Source organism: Molossus molossus, unplaced genomic scaffold (assembly GCF_014108415.1).
Source record: "Molossus molossus isolate mMolMol1 unplaced genomic scaffold, mMolMol1.p scaffold_m16_p_7, whole genome shotgun sequence".
Classification (NCBI taxonomy): domain Eukaryota; kingdom Metazoa; phylum Chordata; class Mammalia; order Chiroptera; family Molossidae; genus Molossus; species Molossus molossus.
Window position 1 is genome coordinate 36583101 of NW_023425401.1, and position 22092 is coordinate 36605192.

The 22092-nt window shown below is 38.4% G+C and overlaps 1 protein-coding gene and 1 pseudogene across 1 annotated transcript in view; both read right to left on the reverse strand.

Moving 5' to 3' along the window:
- The window catches only part of CFAP69 (cilia and flagella associated protein 69), a 59387-nt gene that overhangs the window by 12002 nt on the left and 25293 nt on the right, over nt 1-22092 (reverse strand). Inside the window, exons 12-15 of the mRNA XM_036246882.1 lie at nt 21708-21872; nt 13358-13476; nt 11643-11761; nt 3081-3162 (exon numbers count right to left, since the gene is read on the reverse strand). Coding sequence (XP_036102775.1) covers nt 3081-3162; nt 11643-11761; nt 13358-13476; nt 21708-21872 — 485 coding nt within the window. The remainder of the gene's footprint in view (nt 1-3080; nt 3163-11642; nt 11762-13357; nt 13477-21707; nt 21873-22092) is intronic.
- On the reverse strand, nt 1506-1931 carry LOC118619973 (annotated as a pseudogene).

The window sequence follows — 22092 nt, forward strand, 5'->3', positions numbered from 1 at the left end:
TATCCACCACACGTGGGTGTGGGACCAGCCCGTCCGCCTCCGCTCCTCCTACCAGTCTCAGTGTGGCTGCTTCTTTAATTTCGTAGATGTAGGACTTCCATTCAGCAGGCAGTTTTGAATGATGGTTGTTCTGTTTTGAATGATGGTTGTTCTGTAGTTTAGTTGATTTCAGGCAGTTTTTTTTTTTTTTTTTTTTTTTTTATCCTCACCTGAGGATATTTTTCCATTTTTTGTACAGATAGAGTGGGAAGGAGAGAGAGGAAGGGAGAGAGAGAGAGAAACATCGATGTGAAAGGGACACATCGAGTGGCTGCCACCCGCACAACCAACCAGGGCCGGGGACAAACTGCAACCGAAGTACGTGCCCTTAGCGGGAACCGAACCGGGTCTGTCCGGACCGCAGGCCAATGCTCTAACCGCTGAGCCAAACTGGCCAGGGCTGATTTCAGGCAGTTTTGAATGATGGTTGTTCTGTAGTTTAGTTGTAACTTTGTGGTTGTGGGAGGACGCAATACCATGTTTACCGATGCCGCCACCTTGACCGGAAGTCTCAGAAACTATTCTAACTAGTGTTAGAATAACATTGCGTGTATAAATGAATATAAAGTGTATATACATATGTAGGTGCACATGTACTCATGCACACACATTTCACTCATAACCTCCCAACAATGCACGAGGCAGATACTACTGTTATCTTTGTTTTGAAGTTGATATCAGAGATGTTAAAAAAACTTGCCCAAGTTATAGAGCTAACAAGTACTGGATTCCAGCCTATGCTCACACTTACTGTGCTATACTATTTGTCTTCCCTATGCTCACACTTACACTGTGCCATGTGACTTGTCCTACCTGTGCTCACACTTATTGTTCCATGTGACTTATCCTACCTGTGCTCACACTTACTGTGCCATGTGACTTGTCCTACCTGTGCTCACACTTTGTGTCATATGCTTTGTCCTACCTTCGCCGTCTTTGTACCTTTCCATCAAAGAAACCCTAACGGCAAAGGACAGATTCCAGGAAGATGAGCCAAATTACTTTGGGACTTTGAGAATCCCGACACATTACCAGTGCCCCGGGGCACACTTGTACTGTGTTCAGGGAAACATGGTGAGTGGCACATCACTTAGGACCACATTAGTAGAGCTACACATACATTCGTCTGTATATGTTCAATTTTCTGAACTTTCCAAGAGTTTCTGGTTAAGACTCAATCCTGTTTATCGAGATGGGTTATTTTAATTATTATCATAATTATTATTTACTTACTTTTGTCTGTAATGTTTTATATCTGATGAGCTTATTCTCTTATCTCTGGTGTCAACTCATTTTCTTTTTTAAAATGTAATTTATTTATCTTTTTGCCTAGTTGAGGTTTTTACAAATATTATTATTTTTTTTTGCATGTGTCAGTACTTTTAATGTTCTTTACATAAAATGATAGTAAAAAGAGGACTATAAACATGATGTCGCCCCTCCATTTCCATGGTCAGCACACTGCATTACAGTAAACCAAGTGTATGTTCCACCATCAAGTGTGGTTCTCCCATTAGTCCACTTTGTGATGGGTCATTAAGAATATCTTCAAATCAGATAGTCTCATCACTACCCCTCAAAATATCCAGTGAAAGGTTTGAGCTTGGAAGAAATGGAAGACGCTGAACCTATTGCACTGCCTTGAATTCCATTTGCAATTTTAGTGGAGCAAACAGACCCTGGATGTTTCTCAGTGTAGAAAAATTCATTTTATCTTGGTTGAGCTGGAAATTTTTTTCTGATAATTCAAGAGGATGACTGGGCAAAAGTTCATTTTTCACACAAGAAAAACCTTTTCGAAGGAGATCATGATTTTCAAAAGGTCCACTTGCGGAGAGCTCAGTAACTGGAGTACTGTCCTTTAGCTGAGGTCCAAGTCCTCTGGTATTCATCTTCTCAGCACGGTTACCGTCAGCCAGCCCTGCCGCTCACTTCCGTTTCCCCAGATATTTTTCAATTACAGTTTACATTCAACTAATTTTCTTTCAGAGAAATGAAAGCACACTAAATATGTTAGCACCTTTGCTAAATCAAAGTTGGTTCATTACTCTCAATAAAATAAGGAGTGATGGCTACCAACAGTGACACAGCTAGAACTCTGTGAGAACACCTCCCAGTTTCATTAAAACAAAACTATACTTTTTTCCCCATATCATTTTGACAATGAACTCACTCATAACTGAGAGGGTTACTTTGAGGATAAATGAGGGTCTTTGCTATTCTTCACAGCTGCTAACTGGCAACCCTCTTTCCTGGAAGACTTTGTATGCTCACTCCTGCTTATTCTATAAAAAGGTCCATGACACACTAGCTTCTTTACAATATCTACAAATTATACACATTTCTTAAACATGCTGATCTTGACTCCTTTCTCTAATGTGGTCCTTAATTTTTATGTTTTGTTTTGTTTTTGTTTTTATCCTCACCCAAGGACATTTTTTTTTTGCACTTATCCTCAGATAGAGCAGGAGGGAGAAAGGGAAGAAGAGAGAGAGAGAGAAAAACATAGATGTGAAAGAGGCACATTGACTGGTTGCCATCCACAGCACCCCAACCAGGGCCGGGGACAAACTGCAACCAAGGTACGTGCTCTTAGCGGGAACCGAACCCAGGTCTCTCTGGTCTGCGGGCTGACGTTCTAACCGCTGGGCCAAACTGACCAGGGCATGGCCCTTAATTTTTAATACGAAGAGAAGAAGCTAGAAGTTATTAAACGACGACAGGTTTTTATATAGTCAAACACTTCACACACTGTTTCTTTAAAGGTTGGTGGGGAAAAAACCCCATACAACAAATGCTCTGCTGTCATTCTCTGTTTGGGAACACTGTCCTAAATAAACTGATTTCTTCACTGGAGGAATTTTCAGAGCCTTTAATATGTGAATGCATATTATAAATCTCCAATAGAGAGTTTGATTAAAACAAACATTTGAGTACTCTGGGGGCACATTTAATTACAAAATAATGCTTTATGGTACTCAGTTTGAAAGTGTTCATAAAGACATTTATTTTTGTTTTATAATTGTTATAATCATACTTACTGCCAATAAATCCAAAAGGAGAAAAATGCCTTCCTTTTCAAGAAAGTAATCCTCTGAGGAATAACAAGCCAAAATGCAGCACCTTAAATAAAAAAGGAAGTTATTCATTTAACAAGGATTTATTGTTAAACTCAATTTGTCAGTTTATTTCCATGAAAATTTTTTTCAAAGTATTTTTACTGTTTCTGAAATTGAGTAATTTTTTTTACTTAAAAATTGAACTTTGAAGAGAGTTTTACTTTGCCAGTGTAGTTTAATTTTAACTATTTTAAAACCACTATCAATGACTTCTTTTTCATAGCTGCCTGTTTCTCTTCTGCAGATGCAGTATTCTCCTTTGCTTTCATGATATTAATTACTCTTAAAGGTGTCCTCTAGCAACTGGTTACTCTAGCAACTGTTTCTTCAAAATTTATCAATTGATTGTTTCTTTCACAGTGTTGGTATGTCTCATTTGATGATTTTTAATTTCATTTTATCTTTGCGGTTGAGATGATTTGAAAGTGCTGCTGCTGAGGCCTGTGCATTTCACAGGGAGTGAGGGACTGAGGTTGCGGCGGAGGCCACTTTGCAGTGCTTTCCTGGGTGGGGGATGGGCAGAGGGTGAACAAGCTGTGCAGCTGCTGCTGGTGGTAAACAGCAGCAGAGGCAGATCTCCAGTATTTCTCCCAAGCACTGGAAGCTTGCTCGAGTCAAATGTCTGTGTCCCTTTCCTATTTAATATGACTATTAATTATTTATGGTTCAATATTAATTTGTAATTACTTAACATGGCTTCCTCTATAAAAAAAAAAAAAAAGAGAGAGAGAGAGAGAAAGACCCTTGTTTCTACGGCAATGGTGGCTGTGAGTATGTGGAGGTGGTGGGGTTGGTACAAAAAGGTCAGCTGGCCCCTCTGACTCAGGTATTTCCAGGCTTTACCACCTCATTTTGTTCCCTTTTTTTTTTTTCTTTTTAAAAAAATCTTTATTGTTGAATGTATTACAGATGTTCCTCATTTTCCCCTCCCCATTCCAGCCCCCCTCCCACCTTTTCCCACACTGTTGTCTGTGTCCATTGGTTATGCATGTAAGTTCTTTGCTTTATTTCTTCCCATCCCCCAACTCCAGGTTTGCCAGTCTAGCAACCAATTTGTTCTTAATCCCTTCACCTTTTTCACCCATTCCCCCAACTCCCCTCCCATCTGGCAATCAACAAAATGTTCTCTGTATCTATGAGAATGTTTCTGTTCTGCCTGTTCATTTTGTTTGTAGATTCCATTGTCAATAGATATGTATCCATTGCCATTTTGTTTGTTCATATTTTTGATCTTTTTCTTCAAGAAGACCCTTCAACATTTCATATAATAATGGTTTGGTGGTGATGAACTCCTTTAGCTTTTCCTTGTCTGGGAAAGTCTTTATATGGCCATCGATTCTAAATGACAGCTTTGCAGGATAGAGTAATCTTGGTTGTAGGTTCTTGCTTTTCATCACTCTGAATATTTCTTGCCACTCCCTTCTGGCCTGCAAAGTTTCTTTTGAGAAATCAGCTGACAGTCTAATGGGAACTCCCTTGTAGGTAACTCACTGCTTTTCTCTTGCTGCTTTTAAGATTCTCTCTGTCTTGAACCTTTTGCATTCTGATGATGATGTGTCTTGGTGTGGGCCTGTTGGGGTTCATCTTGTTTGGGACTCTCTGTGCTTCCTGGACTTGTATGTCTGTTTCCTTCACCGAGTTAGGGAAGTTTTCTGCCATTATTGTTTCAAATAGGTTTTCGATTTCTTGTTCTCTCTCTCTTCTTACACTATCCTCATTTTTTTGGATTCTTTTTGCTGTTCTGATTGGGTGTTTTTGCTTCCTTATATTCCAAATCAATGGTTTGCTTCTTGGCTTTACCTACTCTACTACTCAATCTGTGTAAATTATTCTTTATTTCAGTTAGTGCCTCCTTCATTTCTGACTGTGCATCCTTCATTTCTGATTGGCCCTTTTTTATGCTCTTGAGGCCTTCACTAAGTTCATTTAAATTCTCACTAAGTTCACTGAGCATCCTTATAAGCAGTGTTTTGAACTCTGCATCTGTTAGGTTGCTTATCTCCATTTCACTTAGTTCTTTTCCTAGAGTTTTGTTCTATTCTTTCATTTGGGACCTGTTTCTTTGTCTCTTTATTTTGGCTGCCTCCCTGTGTTTGTTTCTATGTATTACTTAATGAGAGGTATGGGGCTAGCTGAGACCAGATGCTGCTTGTTTGAAAGAATTCAGGAAAACCTGAAGCAGGATCCAAGGCAGGCCAGTCTTGTGGTGAAGCAACTGGTAACAGCTTGGGTGGGCCTGAAAGTTGGGTGGGGCAGGGCCTCAGGGAATCACCAGGGTGTGGCAAACAGTTTCAGCCAGGTTGCTGGAGTCCCAGATATGGCTGCGGATTGCCAGCCCTGTGGGGGAAGGGCTCACCAGAGGAACAAAGGCCTCTGACAGCACGTCTGTGCAGGAGAAAGCTGCCTCTCCAACCCTCACTCCAGTGCCAAACAGCTCAGTTCTTCCCTGTGTGTCTCTGGCGCCCCTCAAGCTGCCTCCCCTCCAAGCTTAGAGGGAGAGAATCTGATAAGTCTGTGCACCAGCCCTTTAAGGAGCTACCTGGGCTCCAGCCGCCTCAGCCTCCCTGAGCCTCAGTTCCCGCTGGTTTTTCCAGTCAGAAATTATGGGGACTTCTCTTCCTGGCACTGTAACCCTGAGCTGGGCACCTGGTGTGTTTGTGGGGGTCCCTCAGTCCTCAGGGAGGACCTTCCCAGTCAAGGTGTCCTAATTTTTATCCGCCACACGTGAGTGTGGGAGCAGCCAGTCTGCCTATGCCCCTCCTACCAATCTCAGTGTGGCTGCTGCTGCTTCTTTTTTTTTTAATCCTCACCTGAGGATATTTTTCTATTTATCTCCAGATAGAGTTGGAGGGAGAGAGAGGAAGAGAAAGGGAGAGAGAGAAACATCGACGTGAAAGGGACAGATCGCGTGGCTGCCACCTGCTCAACCAACCAGGGCCGGGGACAAACTGCAACCGAGGTGCATGCCCTTAGCGGGAACTGAACCCGGGTCTCTCTAGACCGCAGGCTGACACTCTAACCGCTGAGCAAATGGCCAGGGCTTGGCTGCTTCTTTAATTCGGTAGTTGTAGGACTTCCATTCAGCTCCATGCCAGCAGTTCTGAATGATGGTTGTTCTGTAGTTTAGTTGTAATTTTGACATGGTTGTGGGAGGACGTGACCTACGCTGCCATCTTGACTGGAAGTCTTTCTATTACTTATTTTTTCTACCTTATCTCTTATCCCAAGGGATTTGAAGTTTGTTATAATAAAAGACACAGATAAATAAAACCATAATCTATTAATTTTTAGTATAACTGTGATGTAGTAAATAAAGAAGGAATAAATCATCAAGATATTTTCTGCAGTAACCTCTTAATCCCAATATATTATTAAGGATGATACTTATTAATACTCATCTTAATATTTTACTATGCTTAATACAGTGCTTTGGTCAATAAGAATTTGTCACTGAAACTTAAGATCAGGTTTTCATGTTTATCACTCTCTCTCTCTCTCTTCTCTATAGTAAAAAAGAAACTAGATAGCTGAGTACTTCCATTGTCTATGTGTATCTGGATGAAAGCTGAGTAGTCCTCTATATTAAATAGTGAATTTGCAATAGGTAAAACTACTTACTTGATCTTATGGAAAGTAGTATTCATCAGTTTCCCCCATCCCCAACTTTATTTAGGTATAAGTGGAATACAAAAATCTGCATATAATTAATGTGTGCAATTTAGTGAGTTTGGACATATGTATATTACTATCACTACAACCCACGTAATAAAAATATCAGCTATAAAAGTTTCCTGTGTCCCTTTGTGGGTTATGTTTGTTTCTGTAATAAGAACACTTAACATGAGATCTGCCCACTTAACAAATTTTAAGTACACAATACTTACAATAGGCACTGTTATATAGCAGATCTCTGAAATTTACTAATGTTGTATAACTGTAACTTTATACTCATTGAACAACAACTCATACCTCCTCACCTTATCATTCTACTGTCTACATACCATTGTCTACTTCTATAATTTTGTCTATTTTAAAGAAATTATGTTTAAGAGATGCCCTTTTGTGAATGCCTTATTTCACTTGGCATAATGTCGTCCAGGTCCATTCATATTACTGCAATGTGTATTTCCTTCTTTTTAAAGGTTGAGTAATATTCCATTGTATGTACATACCATTTTTTGTTTATCTATTCATCTATTGATGGAGATTTGGGTTGTTTCCCTATCTAGGCTATTGTGAATAATGCTGCTATGAACATAGTGCCACTGTCTCTTCAAGATTCTGATTTCAAATCTTTGGGACACATACCCAGAAGTGGGATTGTTGGATCACATGGTAATACTATTTTTATTTTTTTGAGGCACCTCCATACTGTTTTCCATAGTGGCCACACACCATTTTACATTCCCACCAAAAGTGTATGAGAGTTCCCTTTCTGCACATCCTCAACCAACACTTGTATTTTTTATTTTATTTATTTATTTATTTATTTATTTAATCAATCCTCACCTGAGTACATTCCTGCATTCATCTTCAGATAGAGCGGGAGGGAAAGAGGGAGAAAGAGAGAGAAACATCGATGTGAGAGAGACACATCGACTGGTTGCCACTCACATGACCCCAACTGGGGCCAGGGACAAACTGCAACTGAGGTACATGCCCTTAGGGGGAACCGAACCCGGGTCTCTCTGGTCTGCAGGCCGATGCTCTAACTGCTGAGCCAAATCGGCCAGGGCTTGTTCTCTTTTTTAAATAAATATATTGTTATTGATTTTTCTAGAGAGAGAGAGAAACATCGATGTGAGAGAGAGACATCGATCAAACCTACAACCTGGGCATGTGCCCTGACCGGGATTGAACCGGGACTTCTCAGTCCATGGGACGATGCTCAATCCACAAGCCACACCAGCTAGGCATATCTTTTGTTTTCTTGATAACCATCATAACAGGTGTGAGGTGTTATCTCATTATAGTTTTGATTTGCATTTTTCTGATGATTACTTGTTCCATATGAATTTTAGGACTGTATTTTTTATTTCTGTCAAAATATCTTTATGATTCTTATAGGGATTGCATTTAATCTATATATTACTTTGGCAGTCTGAAAATTTAAACAATATTAATTCTTCCAATTCATGAACACGGACGTCTTTTCATTTATTTGTATCAGGTTTAATTTCTTTCATTAGTGTTTTATAGTTTTCAATGTATAAGTCTTTCACCGTCTTGATTGTATTTATTCCTAAATTATTTTATGCTTTTTGGTGCTGTTGCCAATGTGATTATTTTTTTAATTTCCTTTCCAGATAGTTCATTATTGGTGTGCAGAGATGCGACTGATTTTTGTATGTTGATTTTGTATCCCATAACTTCACTGAATTTATTAGTTCTAACAGTTTTTTTGGTGGGGTGTTCAGGGTTTTCTACATATGAGATCATATCATCTGCAAACAGATAATTTTACTTCTCCCTTTCTGGTTTAGACACCTTTTCTTCTAGAGCTTATAGTACTATGCTGAATAGAAGAGGTGAGTGGGCATCTTTGCCTTGCTGCAGATCTTAAGAAAAGCTTTCAGCTTTTCGCCACCGAGCGCGATGTTAGCTGTGGGCTTTTCATATATGGCCTTGATTTGTTGACACATTTCTTCTCTACCTAACTTAGTTGAATTTTTATCATGAAAGTGTGTTGAATTTTGTCGAGTGCTTTTTTCTGCATCTATTGAGATGCCTATGTGCTTTTTCTCTTTTTCTGTTAATGTGGTGTATCACACTGATAGATTTGCATATCCTAAATCATTCTTGCATCCCAGAGATAAATAAATCCCACTTGGTCATGGCATATGATCCTTTTAATGTAATGTTGAATCCGGTTTACTAATAGTTACTAGGGGACTTTTGTATTCATGTTCATGAGGAATATTGATTGATCTGTAGTTTTTTCTCAGGGAGTCTTTGTCTGGATTTAGTATAATGGTGATATTGTTCTCATAAAATGAATTTGGAAGTGTTCCCTCTTCTATTTTTTGGAACAGTTTAAGGATTGGTATTCATTATTTAAATATTTGGTAAAATTTACCTGTGAAGCTACCTGGTCTCAGGCTTTTTTTTGTTGGGAAATTTTGACTGCTGATTCAGTCTCCTTATTGTTAGTTCTGTTCAGGCTTTCCATTTCTTCTTGACTCAGTCTTGGTAGGCTGTATGTTTCTAGGAATTTATCCATTTATTCTATGATGTCCAATTTGTTGATATATAATTATATATAACAGTCCTTTATAATCTTTTTTTTTTATCCTCACCTGAGGACATTTTTCGATATTTTGTTCAGATAGAGTGGGAGGGAGAGAGAGAGAGAAACATTGACATGAAAGGGACACATCGAGTGGCTGCCACCCGCACCCGACCAACCAGGGCCGGGGACAAACTGCAACTGAGGTACATGCCCTTAGTGGGAACCGAACCCGGGTCTCTCTGGACTGCAGGCCGATGCTCTAACCGCTGAGCCAAACCGGCCAGGGCTTAGTTTGTTCTTTGTTTTCTTGTTCATTGTGGTATAAAGTTAGGTTGTTCGAATCTTGCTTCTTTTCCAATGTAAGCATTTATCACTATCAACTTCCCTCTTAGCACTGCTTTTGCTGTATTACATAAGTTTTAGTATGTTGTGTTTCCATTTTAGTTTGTATTGAGAAATTTTCTAATTTCCCTTTTGTTTTTGTCTTTGACCCGGTGGTTATTTCAAGAGTTTGATGTTTAATTTGGACTCAGTTGTGAGTTTTCCTGATTTTCTTTTGTTATTGATTTCTAGTTTTATTCCACTGTGGTCAGAAAAGATATTTAGAATTATTTCTGTCTTCTTAAATTTACTAATACTTGTTTTATGACCTGGCATGTGATCTATCCTAGAGAATATTGCATATGCACTTATCAAAAAAACTCTGTCTTTCCTCAACACTATACTTTCAATGATTCACTTTTGGCCACCAAATATGTGGGCTTCCCCCCCCCCACCACCAATCACATCTTCAATTATGTGCAGACACCACCCAGATGTCCTACAGTTCAATTCAATTCTAACACTATCTACCTGGAATTGACATCAGAGCTTACAGGTAAAAGGCTGAGTCCCACAAGACTGTACTGCCTTCCTGCCCCCACCTTGGATTCTAATTCATGTTGTCCCCTGAGCTTCTAACCAATCAGCTATATATTAGATGTTCCACCCCTCCTTGGGATGCAAAACTTGTTGAAGAGGCTCGCAGAACTAAGGAAAACAATGTACTTATTAGATTACTGTTTTGTTATGAAAGCATACAACCTGGGAACAGCCAGATGGAAGAGATGCACAGGGCAGGGTAGGGAGAACCTCTATATGTTCAACAAGTTGGAAGCTCTCTCTGTCTTATAGTTTAGGATTTTTATGGATGTCTCATTATGTAGGCACAACTGATTAAATCATTGGCCATTGGTGACTAAACTCAATCTCCAGCTTCTTTCCCCTTCCTAGAGGTTGAGGGTAGGGGTGAAAGTTCCAACTCTCTAGTCAATTATATGGTTGGCTCCCTTGGCAAATGGTCCCCCCCATTCTGTGGCTATCTAGGGGCTTTCCAAAAATCATCTTATTATCCTGAAATCAGACGTGACTTATTATGAATAACAAAATGTATATTACTCTGGAAATATTATAGAAACTGAGAATAAAAGACCAAATATTGTAACAATAGATGCTCCTTTGCTCTTATTGACTAAAAAATGACAAGTGTTTTAGGAACTTGGTAATAGACACGGACCAAATCTATATTTCTTATTATAAACCACAATATCACAGCACTTGAAAAGAATATGTATTCTGCTGCTACTGGGTAGAATGTTCTGTATATATCTGTTAAGTTAATTTGATCTATAGTTATCAGAGTTTATTTATAATGTGCTGCAGTGTGACTTTCATGAATATCACCCAAACAGAGAACTAAAGAAATATATTAAGTGTTAATGATATATGAAACTCAAGTAATTTTCTCCAAGACAAAATTTTGTAAATTTACATTAAGAAAAGCAGTATTTTTTTTATTATTATTAGAAATGCTACAAAGTTTGGGAACTAATATTGGTTAGGAAATACCCAATGAGTTTTCAACTCACTGAAGAAAAGATGAATGAGGAATTCAACAATCTTCAAGTATATAATAATACTATATGAGTAATAATAGATGCTAGTGTTTTCCCAGACCAGGCTAAAATGGAATGGGTTCAAATCACAAAAACCAGAATTTAACTTTAGATACAAGAATTGTTTTATATTTGAGTGACAGATAAGATTACTTTCTAAAGGACACTGGTAAGTGTCATTTCTGGGTGATTGAAGAGAAAAGGGCATTGAGAGAGTTAACTCTCTGGTGTAATTTTGAAGGAAGAAAGTTGGCATACATAACTATAGAGGTAGTTTTCTTGTACTGTGATTTCACCTAACTTGGGTACAGTAATACTCACCAAATGCTGTCCAATGTACTAAAAAGAAGTACATTATAGCCTAATCCACTCTGAAACTTCTTGGGGTCTATTTTCATTACATGAAGAATTATATCCACTCCTTCAGTTCCAAAAATTTCCTAAGAGATTTATTTAAAATTATTCTTGAAATAAATTAATAACCCCTTCTTTTCCCATTTCATTCTGTCCCCTAAACCTTCTTCTATCGGACAAATACAACATTGTTAGAAAAATAGGGCTTTTAATACAATTTTTGTTTGTTTGTTTCTGAATTTGTACTCACTTATTCTCAGGAACTTAAGACAAACGGTTATAAAGCTAGTCATTTAAAGAGAAGGCATCAATCAATAGCCCAGCTTAATGTTCCTTTATAAGTTTTGTTTTTTCACTTTCTTTCTCTTTTAGAAAAATAAACCATAAGGCTTGTCTCATGATTTTCTTCCACAGTATAATGAATGTAGTCAATCAGCATGTCAGATAGACACTAGACAGCAACAAGTACTTTAAGAGGCTAACATTCATTCTATCATGGATAATTTTCTAATGTTATAAAAAGAGAAACAAATATATAAATATATATATTTATGCAAATATGTAAAACTTTAATAATTTATATGATGTTATTACCAGTTAATATTTGTCCCTTACCCATGACCTTTCTCAGTGCCCTGTTGTTCAGTTCTAGTTCCCAAGAGCAAGACTGAGTTTTTTCCCAGAGGAGCACAGGCACAGAGTGGTAGAATGTAAGGTGCAGTTGCATCAAAACTTGGAACTAAGGATGCACCTGCTGTTCCTGTTCTCTCTCTAAAATCCCTCCATTGAAATCTTCATAACATTTTATTTTTATCTTTCCAATTCTGTCTCTTGTTATTTAAGTTATCAATTTCTGAGACTCAGAGTTTGCTATGGAGTTAAAAAAGACCAAAAGGAATTAGTTCTTTTTCCAACTTTTAGTTTTAGGTATGAACCTGATTCAAACCCCCTAAACAGCATTTATAATGGTACAACTCACTTAGGAAACGTTTCACAGTTTCTTAAAAACACACTTACTTTATGATCCGTCAACTGCACTACAACATATTCACCCAAGAGACATGAAAGTATTATGTCCACAAAAAGACTAGTACAATAATGTTCATTGGTGCTTTATACATCATAGTCCCAAATGGAAACAACCTAAGTGTTTATTAATAGGAGAATGGAGAAACAAATTTTTGGTATATTCATACAATGAAATAATATTTAGCAATATAATCAGCAATACTGATTCATGCAACAACATGGATATATTTAAGAAATATGATGGCTAGATGACAGAAACCAGATATAAAAGGGCACTGATTCTATTAATATAAAGTTAAATAATAAGTAAAACTAATATATGGGGATATCAGAATAGTGGTTTTCTGGAGGCAAGCAGTAGGATGGTTGCTAAGGGACATGAATGAATTCTATAGGGAGATAACAATAATCTATATTTTAATGGGGGTATTGGTTAAATGAGTGTATACATTTGTCAAAACCTATTGAACTATATACTTAAGATCTATACACTTTATTGTATATAATTATACTCTAATCATAAAAACAAATATTAAACTAAATCTCCACAAGATTAAAGAACACCAACATCTATGGGCACTTACTAAGAAAAAGTTCATAGTGTTAGGTGATTGAGAGATCTAAACAAATCTTTGATTCACAGGCATACATACCTTCCTGGAAGTGCTATTTTCACAAAGACCAGATAAGATAAGTAATATATCAGATTGAATTTCCAAAATGATGGCCTCCTCCTTGTCATTAATCTTGTTTATTGTATTTTTAAATATTCCTGGTATAAAAAATTTAAAGAATGCAAAGTTATTGGACAGTATATTTTTATTTTGATCAAATACTGGTTTGAAATCCTTTCTTGTAAAATTTTAGCTAGGGAAATGATTTTAAAAGGGGGCTATTTTCGTCTGGCCTGTGTGGCTCAGTGGTTGAGCATTGACCCATGCACCCAAAGGTTGCTGGTTCGGTTCTTGGTCAGGGCACATGCCCAGGTTGTGGGCCCAATCCCCAGTGGGGGGCATGTGGGAGGCGGCCAATCGATGTTCTCTCTCATCAATGTTTCTCTCTGTCCCCTTCCCTTTCTCTTTCTCTCAAATCAATAAAGAAAAAGAAAATTTTAAAAGGGGGCTATTTTCATTGCATAGTTGCCTAGAAGATGTAGACAGAAGATGATAAATGGATTCTTTGAACTCTCAATATATCAGTAGCCCCATCTATACAGAGTTTCTAGCACAGAATTAATGGAGTGTCACTAAGATGCTCTAACAACCTGATACTTTGCTCAGTAAACAAAACCATTTGAAATTATGGTTTCTGCCCTTGCTGATTTTGCTCAGTGGTTAGAGCATCAGCCTGTGGCCCAAAGGGTCGCAGGTTTGATTCCTGGTCAAGGGCATATATCTGGGTTTTGGGTTTGATCCCTGGCCCCAGTAAGGGCAATGCAGGAGGCAACCAATTTATGTGTCTCTCTCACATTGATGTTTCTCTCTATCTTTCCCTCCCTCACTCCCTTCCACTCTCTCTAAAAGGAATCAATGAAAAATATCCTTGGGGGTGAGGATTAACCAAAAATAAATAAATAGATAAATAAATAAAAATATGCAGTTTCATGAGTGCCTTTGCAAATATATGACCAAAATGCCTGATCATAGCTTGCCTCATGTCTTCTCTTCATGGTTAACAGGTCAATTTTAAGCAAAGGTGGAAAACCTCCATAAGTATTTCTATTTTTGTTACTTCTTTCTGCATCCTCTCCATGTCTGTTCGAAGGTGTCTTCAACAAGTTTAGGTAGCAGTATTCCCATGTCATTTAAAATCTCTCCCCTGCTTCTAATCAAAATTTAAAAAGACTTTAAAACATGTACTTACACTGATGCAATGACATTCACAATAAAATTTTGCCTCAAAAAGGAATTTTCCTTAAAGCTATAAACGAGAAATGAAAGTCATTTTTCCTCTGTTAAAGGGGCACTGGCATTAGCAGACAGTGTTCAGCTACGCTCCAAAGTAGAAGGACCATGGGAGTCATAGCCTATCTCCATAGTTGGCCCTGACAGACAATTCTTGGTCCTGTGAGGATGAATTACAGGTGGGGCATCCGCCCATAGGGAGGGTAGTTGAGCATGCTGGAGGCCCCGTGCAGGGGCAGGCCACAGACAAAAGGACCCATGTACTTTTATCAAGAATGTCTTCCAGAAATCCAAGCTGGCTGCCAATAGGTCTGCTTCTCCTTTCTAGGTTACCTCATTCTCCTTTCTACCTGGGTACAGGTAGCCTTACACACCTCAATAAAGGTCCCTTTCCCTGTTGTCTGGACCAAATGTTATGTTAATACTAAATTATTTTCTTCATATTTCAGTGTCCTTTAATTCTCTGCCTTTACCTTCTGTTTGTTCTATTCTAAAACATCTGATATATTTCTTCCAGATTCTTCTTCCTTTTTTTTTTTTTTTTATCCTCACCCGAGGACATTTTTCCATTTTTTTGTTCAGGTAGAGTTGGAGGGAGAGAGAGGAACAGAGAGAGAGAGAAACATCGACGTGAAAGGAACACATCGAGTGGCTGCCACCCGCACGACCGACCAGGGCCAGGGCCAAACTGCAACTGAGGTACGTGCCCTTAGCGGGAACCAAACCCAGGTCTCTCTGGACCGCAGGCTGATGCTCTAACCGCTGAGCCAAACCGGCCAGGGCCAGATTCTTCTTCCTAAAACAGCATTATAGATGTAACTTCCCCGACTAAAACTGTAAATGGCTTCCCATGCCCCAAGAGAATGGAGGTCAAACTCTATTATCTGCCATTCAAAACTCTTTCTGGCTTGGCCCCTGACCAGACAGGCAATTAAACTTATCTTCATAAAACTCTGACTCCACTTAAGCTAGTTCTGTACACATCATTATGCACATCTTAGTACCATATCTCTACTCATGCTGTTTATTGCTTCAAAGGCCATCTCTCTCTCTTTCTCTCTCTCTCTCTCTCTCTCTCTCTCTCTCTCTTTTTTCCTTTTATCCTCACCTGAGGACATTTTTCAATATTTTGTTCAAATAGAGTGGGAGGGAGGGAAAGAGAGAAACATCAACATGAAAGGGACACATCAAGTGGTTGCCACCCACACAACTCAACCAGGGCCGGGGACAAACGGCAACTGAGGTACGTGCCCTTAGCAGGAACTGAACCTGGGTCTCTTCGGACTGCAGGCTGATGCTCTAACCACTGAGCAACCGGCCAGGGCCATCTCTCTCTCTTTTTAAAAATTATTTGAAACAAGCCTTACACACCAACTCAATAAAGGTTCTATTAAAATTGCCCAGCCTTTGAGAGAGGTAAAGGGATTAAGAAGTACAAATTGGTGGTTACAAAATAGTCACCGGGATATAAAGTACAGCATAGGGAATATAGTCAATAATATTGTAATAACTATTTATGGGGCCAGGTGAGTACTGGAAATATCTGGGGGAACACTTTGTAAAGTATATGATTGTCCACTATGCTGTACACCTGAAACCAATACAAAATAATATTGAAATAAACTGTAATTTTATAAAAGATTAGTACAGAAATTAAGATTAAGCAATAAGAAACTTTTATAGCAAATTGACAAAGATATTGAAAAAGTCTGTGTATCAAAGGACACAACAGACTGAAAAGGTAACTAATGAACTGGGAGAAAATATCTGCAAATTATATATCTGATACAGGGTTAATATCCAGAACATATAAAGAGTTCCTAAAACTCAACAACAAAGAACAAGCAACTGATTTAAAAACTGGCGCCCTAGCTGGCTTGGCTCAGCGGTTGGAACGTAGGCCTGCGGACCAGAGAGTCCTGGGTTCAGTTCCCACTAGGCCCTAGCGGCAAGGGGCATGTACCAAAAAAATAAAATAAAATAAAATAAAATAAAATAAACTGGTAACAACCTCATGAAAAGATACTCAACATCAGTAATCGTTAGGGAAATACAAATCAAAACCACAATGAGATACTACTTCACACCCATTAGGATGGCAACTATAAAACCAAACAAAACGAGTATTGGGAAGGATGTAGAAAAAAATGGAAAACTTGTGCACTGTCGGTGGGAATGTATAATGGTGCAGCCACTATAGGAAACAGTACAGCAATTCTTTTCAGAAATAAAAAATAAAATTTCTATATGATCCAGGAATTCTGCTTCTGGGAATAAACCCAAAATAATTAAAACCAGAGTTTCAAAGAAAAATCTGTATACCCATATTCATAGCAGCATTATTCACAATAGCCAAAATATGGAAGTAACCCAAGTCTCCATTGATGGGTGAATGTATATACATACAATGGAATAGTATTCATCATTTAAAAGGGAGTATTTTCTGAGTGTCCCAGTGATGTGAGCTGAGAAAAGTCAACAGGCCTTGCTGGCTTTGAGGAGGATGGAGGAAGGGGACTGAGTCAAGAAGTCAAGCGGCCTCTAGATGCTGGAAAAGGCATGGAAACAGATTCCCCCCTAGCGCCTCCAGAAAGAAACCAGCCCTGTCACCATCTCAATTTTAGCCTGGTACAATAGATGTAAGTTAGAGTTCTGGATTATAGAACTTTGAGATAACAAATTTGTGTTGTTATAAACCAAAAAATATTTTTAATTCGAAAACTAAAAGGGATGGAATTCTGACACATGCGACAACATAGATGAACCTTGAAGTCATTATGCTAAGTGAAACATGCCAGTCAGAAAAAAGACAAAGACTCACTAATATGAGTGAGGTACCTACAGTAGTCAAATTCACAGACACAGAAAGTAGAATGGTATATGCCAGGGGCTGAGGGGAGGGGGAAATAGCAAGTTATTACTAAAGAGATATAGAGTTTCAGTTTTACAAGATCAAGAGAGTTCTGGATATTGTTTGCAAAATAATATGAATGTACTTAACACTAGTGAACTATACACTTAAAAATGATTAAGATGTTAAATTTAACATTACATGTATTTTACAATTTAAAACTTTAACAATTTTAAATAAAAAATAAGAATAATAAAGGTAAGAAAAAGAGAGAGAATAATTCTTTGTAAACCTTGTTTTTATCATTTGTTCCTATGAAGGAAATCAAATTTCATGCAATGAAATGAAACACAAGCAAAATTTTGTTTGTATTTCCAAGCATATCAGGACTGACAGCTTTCATCAGATGATCAGAAATCAAAAGAATATTAAAAATAATGGTCACAAACAGAGAGTAAGGAGTACAGTAGATAAAAAGCATGTTAAGAGGTTAGGTTTTATTTTTATTTTATTATTTTTTTATCCTTACCCAAGGACATTTTTCCATTTTTGCTCAGATAGAGTGGGAGGGAGAGAGAGGAAGAGAGGGAAACATCGACGTGAAAGGGACACATCGAGTGGCTGCCACCCACACGACCAACCAGGGCCGGGGACAAACTGCAACCGAGGTATGTGCCCTTAGCGGGAACCGAACCTGGGTCTCTCTGGACCGCAGGCCGACACTCTAATTGCTGAGCCAAACTGGCCAGGGCAAGAAGTTAGGTTTTAAAATATATATATATATATATATTTTTATATTTAGAGAGAGATAGAAACATTGATGTGAGAGCACAACATCCATGTGCTGCCTTCTCCATGCCCCCTACTGGGGATCAAGCCTGAAACCTGGGCACCTGCAAATTTTTGGTGCAGTGGTTCTCAACCTGTGGGTCGCGACCCCTTTGGGGGGTTGAATGACTTTTTCACAGGGGTCGCCTAAGACCATCGGAAATATGTATTTCCGATGGTCTTAGGAACTGACACACTGCTCCTTTGTCTGTCTCCAGGCGGGTCCGCCCACATGCAGATTCGCCCACATACAACATGAGGAACTGTATTAAAGGGTCGCGGCATTAGGAAGGTTGAGAACCACTTGCATGGGAAGATGTTCAACCAACTGAGCCACATGGGCCAGGGTCAAGAGGTAAGTTATTTTCCTTTTGCCACTTACTATCATGATTTAGGGAGAATAAAAACGTCTGTTTTGTTAGTAAGAATGTAGGTAATACTTTTTATCAAATAGGGGAGCTGCAATGAGTTAATTAGATTAGGTGTATGCCTGGCATACAGTACATGCACCCTTTCTGCACTCTAACTATACCCTTGGCATTATATTCAAAACCATTCACAATCTGGGCCTGACTCAAATTTGCAAAGTTTCATCTACTCATTAAGTAATAACTCTAATTCTCCCTTGCCCCAGCCCCTGTTTTCTGGCAAATTCCTTAACTTTCTTATCTATAAAATAGGTACCCGCACTAAGAATTATCATGAGGATTAAATGAGATGGTGTATTTAAAGTACCTGAAACAGTGTCCCGTGTATAATAAGCACTTATTAAATGTCAACTAGACACACACACACACACACACACACACACACAGATTTCCTAGCTTTGAAAACTAACCAAACCCTTTAATTTCTATGGTATTTATTCTGTTACTCATTAGTCTTATTGGTGCATGGTAACACGTTATCTTTCTATGACATACATCTTTTCTTTTGTTCTCATGAAGGACAAAGTCCCTAGTGTCCTGCCTTGTACATGGTTGTAATACCACTGCCTAAACAAAGGTGTATAAACATCTACATTCACAATGCAGTTACTATTTGTGGTGCACAAACAGCCCTCTGTTAGACTCAGTAAGAGAAGGTCCTTGCCTCTAACAACTCTCACATGATAAAGATCAGGATTCTTTCAAGTTAAAGGGAAAAAGGTCCTAAGAAAAGAATCCTTGCTATTTGTTTTCTCATTTCCTTACCCCTCCCCCCCAGATAAGATTAAGATTTCTTCCTGGACAGATGGAAAACTGTATTTCTGGACTCCATCCAGTTAGGCTGGGGTCTTAAAACTGACTTCTGTACAATGGAATGTACAAAGAAGTGAGAAAATCTACTTTCAGGTTTGGCCATCCTAAGCAAACTCACCCACAAAATGAACGTTTTTGTGTAGTCCCCTTCTCAATATCCTTGTTTTGCTCACTAGTAGTATTATTAGAGAGCACCACTCATGGCGGAAGAGTAGGCACTTTAACATAACAGGCAGGAGAGTTTTTAAGTAGGTATCTGAAATTAACTGACATCCAGCAAGTTATATCACTTACTCATGAGGCAATCACTGATATAAATGTGACTAAAATAGCTCTTTTCAAAGTCAGGAAAGGTTAGGGCTGACAGACTATTTTTTTTCTTTATTTAATTAATTTATTTTTGTTACAGATGTTTCTCCTTTCCCCCACATTGACTCCCTCCTCCCGTTCCTGGCACCCCCGCCCCCAGCACTGTTGTCTATGTCCATTGGTTATGCTTATATACATAAGTTCTTTGGTTTATTTTTTCCCTCCCTCTCGCCCCTCTGAAGTTTGTCAGTCTGAACACTACTTTTCTGTCTCTGGGTCTACTTCGGTCATCACCATATTTTGTTCATTATATTCCACAAATAAGTGAGATCACATGATACTTGTCTTTCTCTGACTGGCTTATTTTGCTTAGCATAATACTCTCCAGTCCCTCCATGTCCTCTCAAAGGACTACGAGATCTTTCTTTCTTAAAGCTGCATAGTACTCCACGGTGTAAATATACCACAACTTTTTTATCCACTCATCTATTGATAGACACTTGAGCTGTTTCCAGATCTTAGCAATTGTAAATAGTGCTGCTATGAACATAGGGGTACATATATTCTTTCTGATTGGTGTTTCAGGTTTCTTAGGATATATTCCTAGAAGTGGGATCACTGGGTCAAATGGCAGTTCAATTTTTAATTTTTTGAGGAAACACCATACTGTTTTCCATAGTGGCTGCGCCAGTCTGCATTCCCACCAGCAGTGCACTAGAGTCCTCTTTTCTCTACACCCTCGCCAGCACTTGTTGTTTGATGATTTGTTGATGGCAGCCATTCTGACAGGTGTGAGGTGATACCTCATAGTCATTTTAATTTGCATCTCTCTGATGATTAGTGACATTGAGCATTTTTTTCATATGTCCCTTGGCCATTTGTATGTCCTGTTTATTTAACAAAAAGTAAAGAGTTTTTGTGCTGGCATGTGTGGCTCAGCCATTAGAGCGTCGGCCCTCAGGTTCAATCCTGGATGAAGGCACGTACCTGGTTGCCCGTTCGATCCCCACCCCCCTCAATGAAAAACACATCCTCAGCTGAGGATTAACAACAACAACAAAAAAAAGTAAAAAGCTTTTTTTTAAAAAGGGGTTCTGAATTTTACAGAGTTCACATGTATGTATTTTGGGGATAAGGCAACCTAGCATAGTTTTTTCTTAGTTGAAAATCACGGATATCCTGATATATCAGAAAAGAATCTCCTGTGTACATTTCTGTATACATCAGTGTACCAGCATCCTGGTATGTCAGATGCACTGGAAAATGTAATGTTACCCTCTTTTAAAATGACTCCAAAAGACTTGACCAGAAAATAATAATCTTATTAGAAGAATGAAACATAACAATAGCCCATAAAAAAAAATGTTAAAGATAATCCTAAATGAAATGGTATATGAATTGAGAAAACACATGTTTAAAGGATGACTGATCATGATTCAGTAATGAAACTGATTTATAGCAACAATATGAAACAAAAATCAAGAAAATATTCAGGAGTTTCTCAGCTATAAAAACAAAATAAATTTATAGGAAAACATTTTGTTATTATTTTAAATCCTCTCCCAAGGATATTTTTCCATTTATCTTCAGATAGAGTGGGAGGAAGGGAGGGGCAGAGAGAGAAAGAGAAACATCGATGTGAGACAGACACACTGACTGGCTGCCTGCCTCCTGCACAACCCTGACCAGGGCCGGGGACTGACCCACAACAGAGGCACATGCCCTTGACAGGAATTGAACCCGAGACTGGTCCGCAGGCCGAAGCTCCAACTGCTGAGCCAGACGGGCCAGGGCTACAGAAAAACATTTTAAACAAAACCTCTAACTTGTAAATATTCTACTTTCATCAGTACCAAGCAAGTTGTTTTACCTATGAGTTGCTGAATTGCTTCCTTTTCACAAAGATCCTTGTTTACAGTCTCATCCTCAAGGTAGACCATAGCTCTCAGGAGTCTTAAAGTGTAACGCATATGAGCAAACTTGTTGCCACGGCCGCCTGTACCATGGAAACTGTTCCCATGGCTGAAGAAGGAATCTGTGGAGAAAGAGTAATAATTTACTGTACTTCAAGAAATTTAAAACATTTCAAATAAACAATATATCAGCTATGTATCCATAAGTTTAAACAGATGTAAAAATTATGTTATATTTGCTTTAGTTTTTTTTTTTTTTGAGAATTATGCCTTTTCCCTCCTCCTAGTCCCAGAATAGAAATACGTGCTTTAAAATTTTCTTCAAATGTATCATTGAACGCA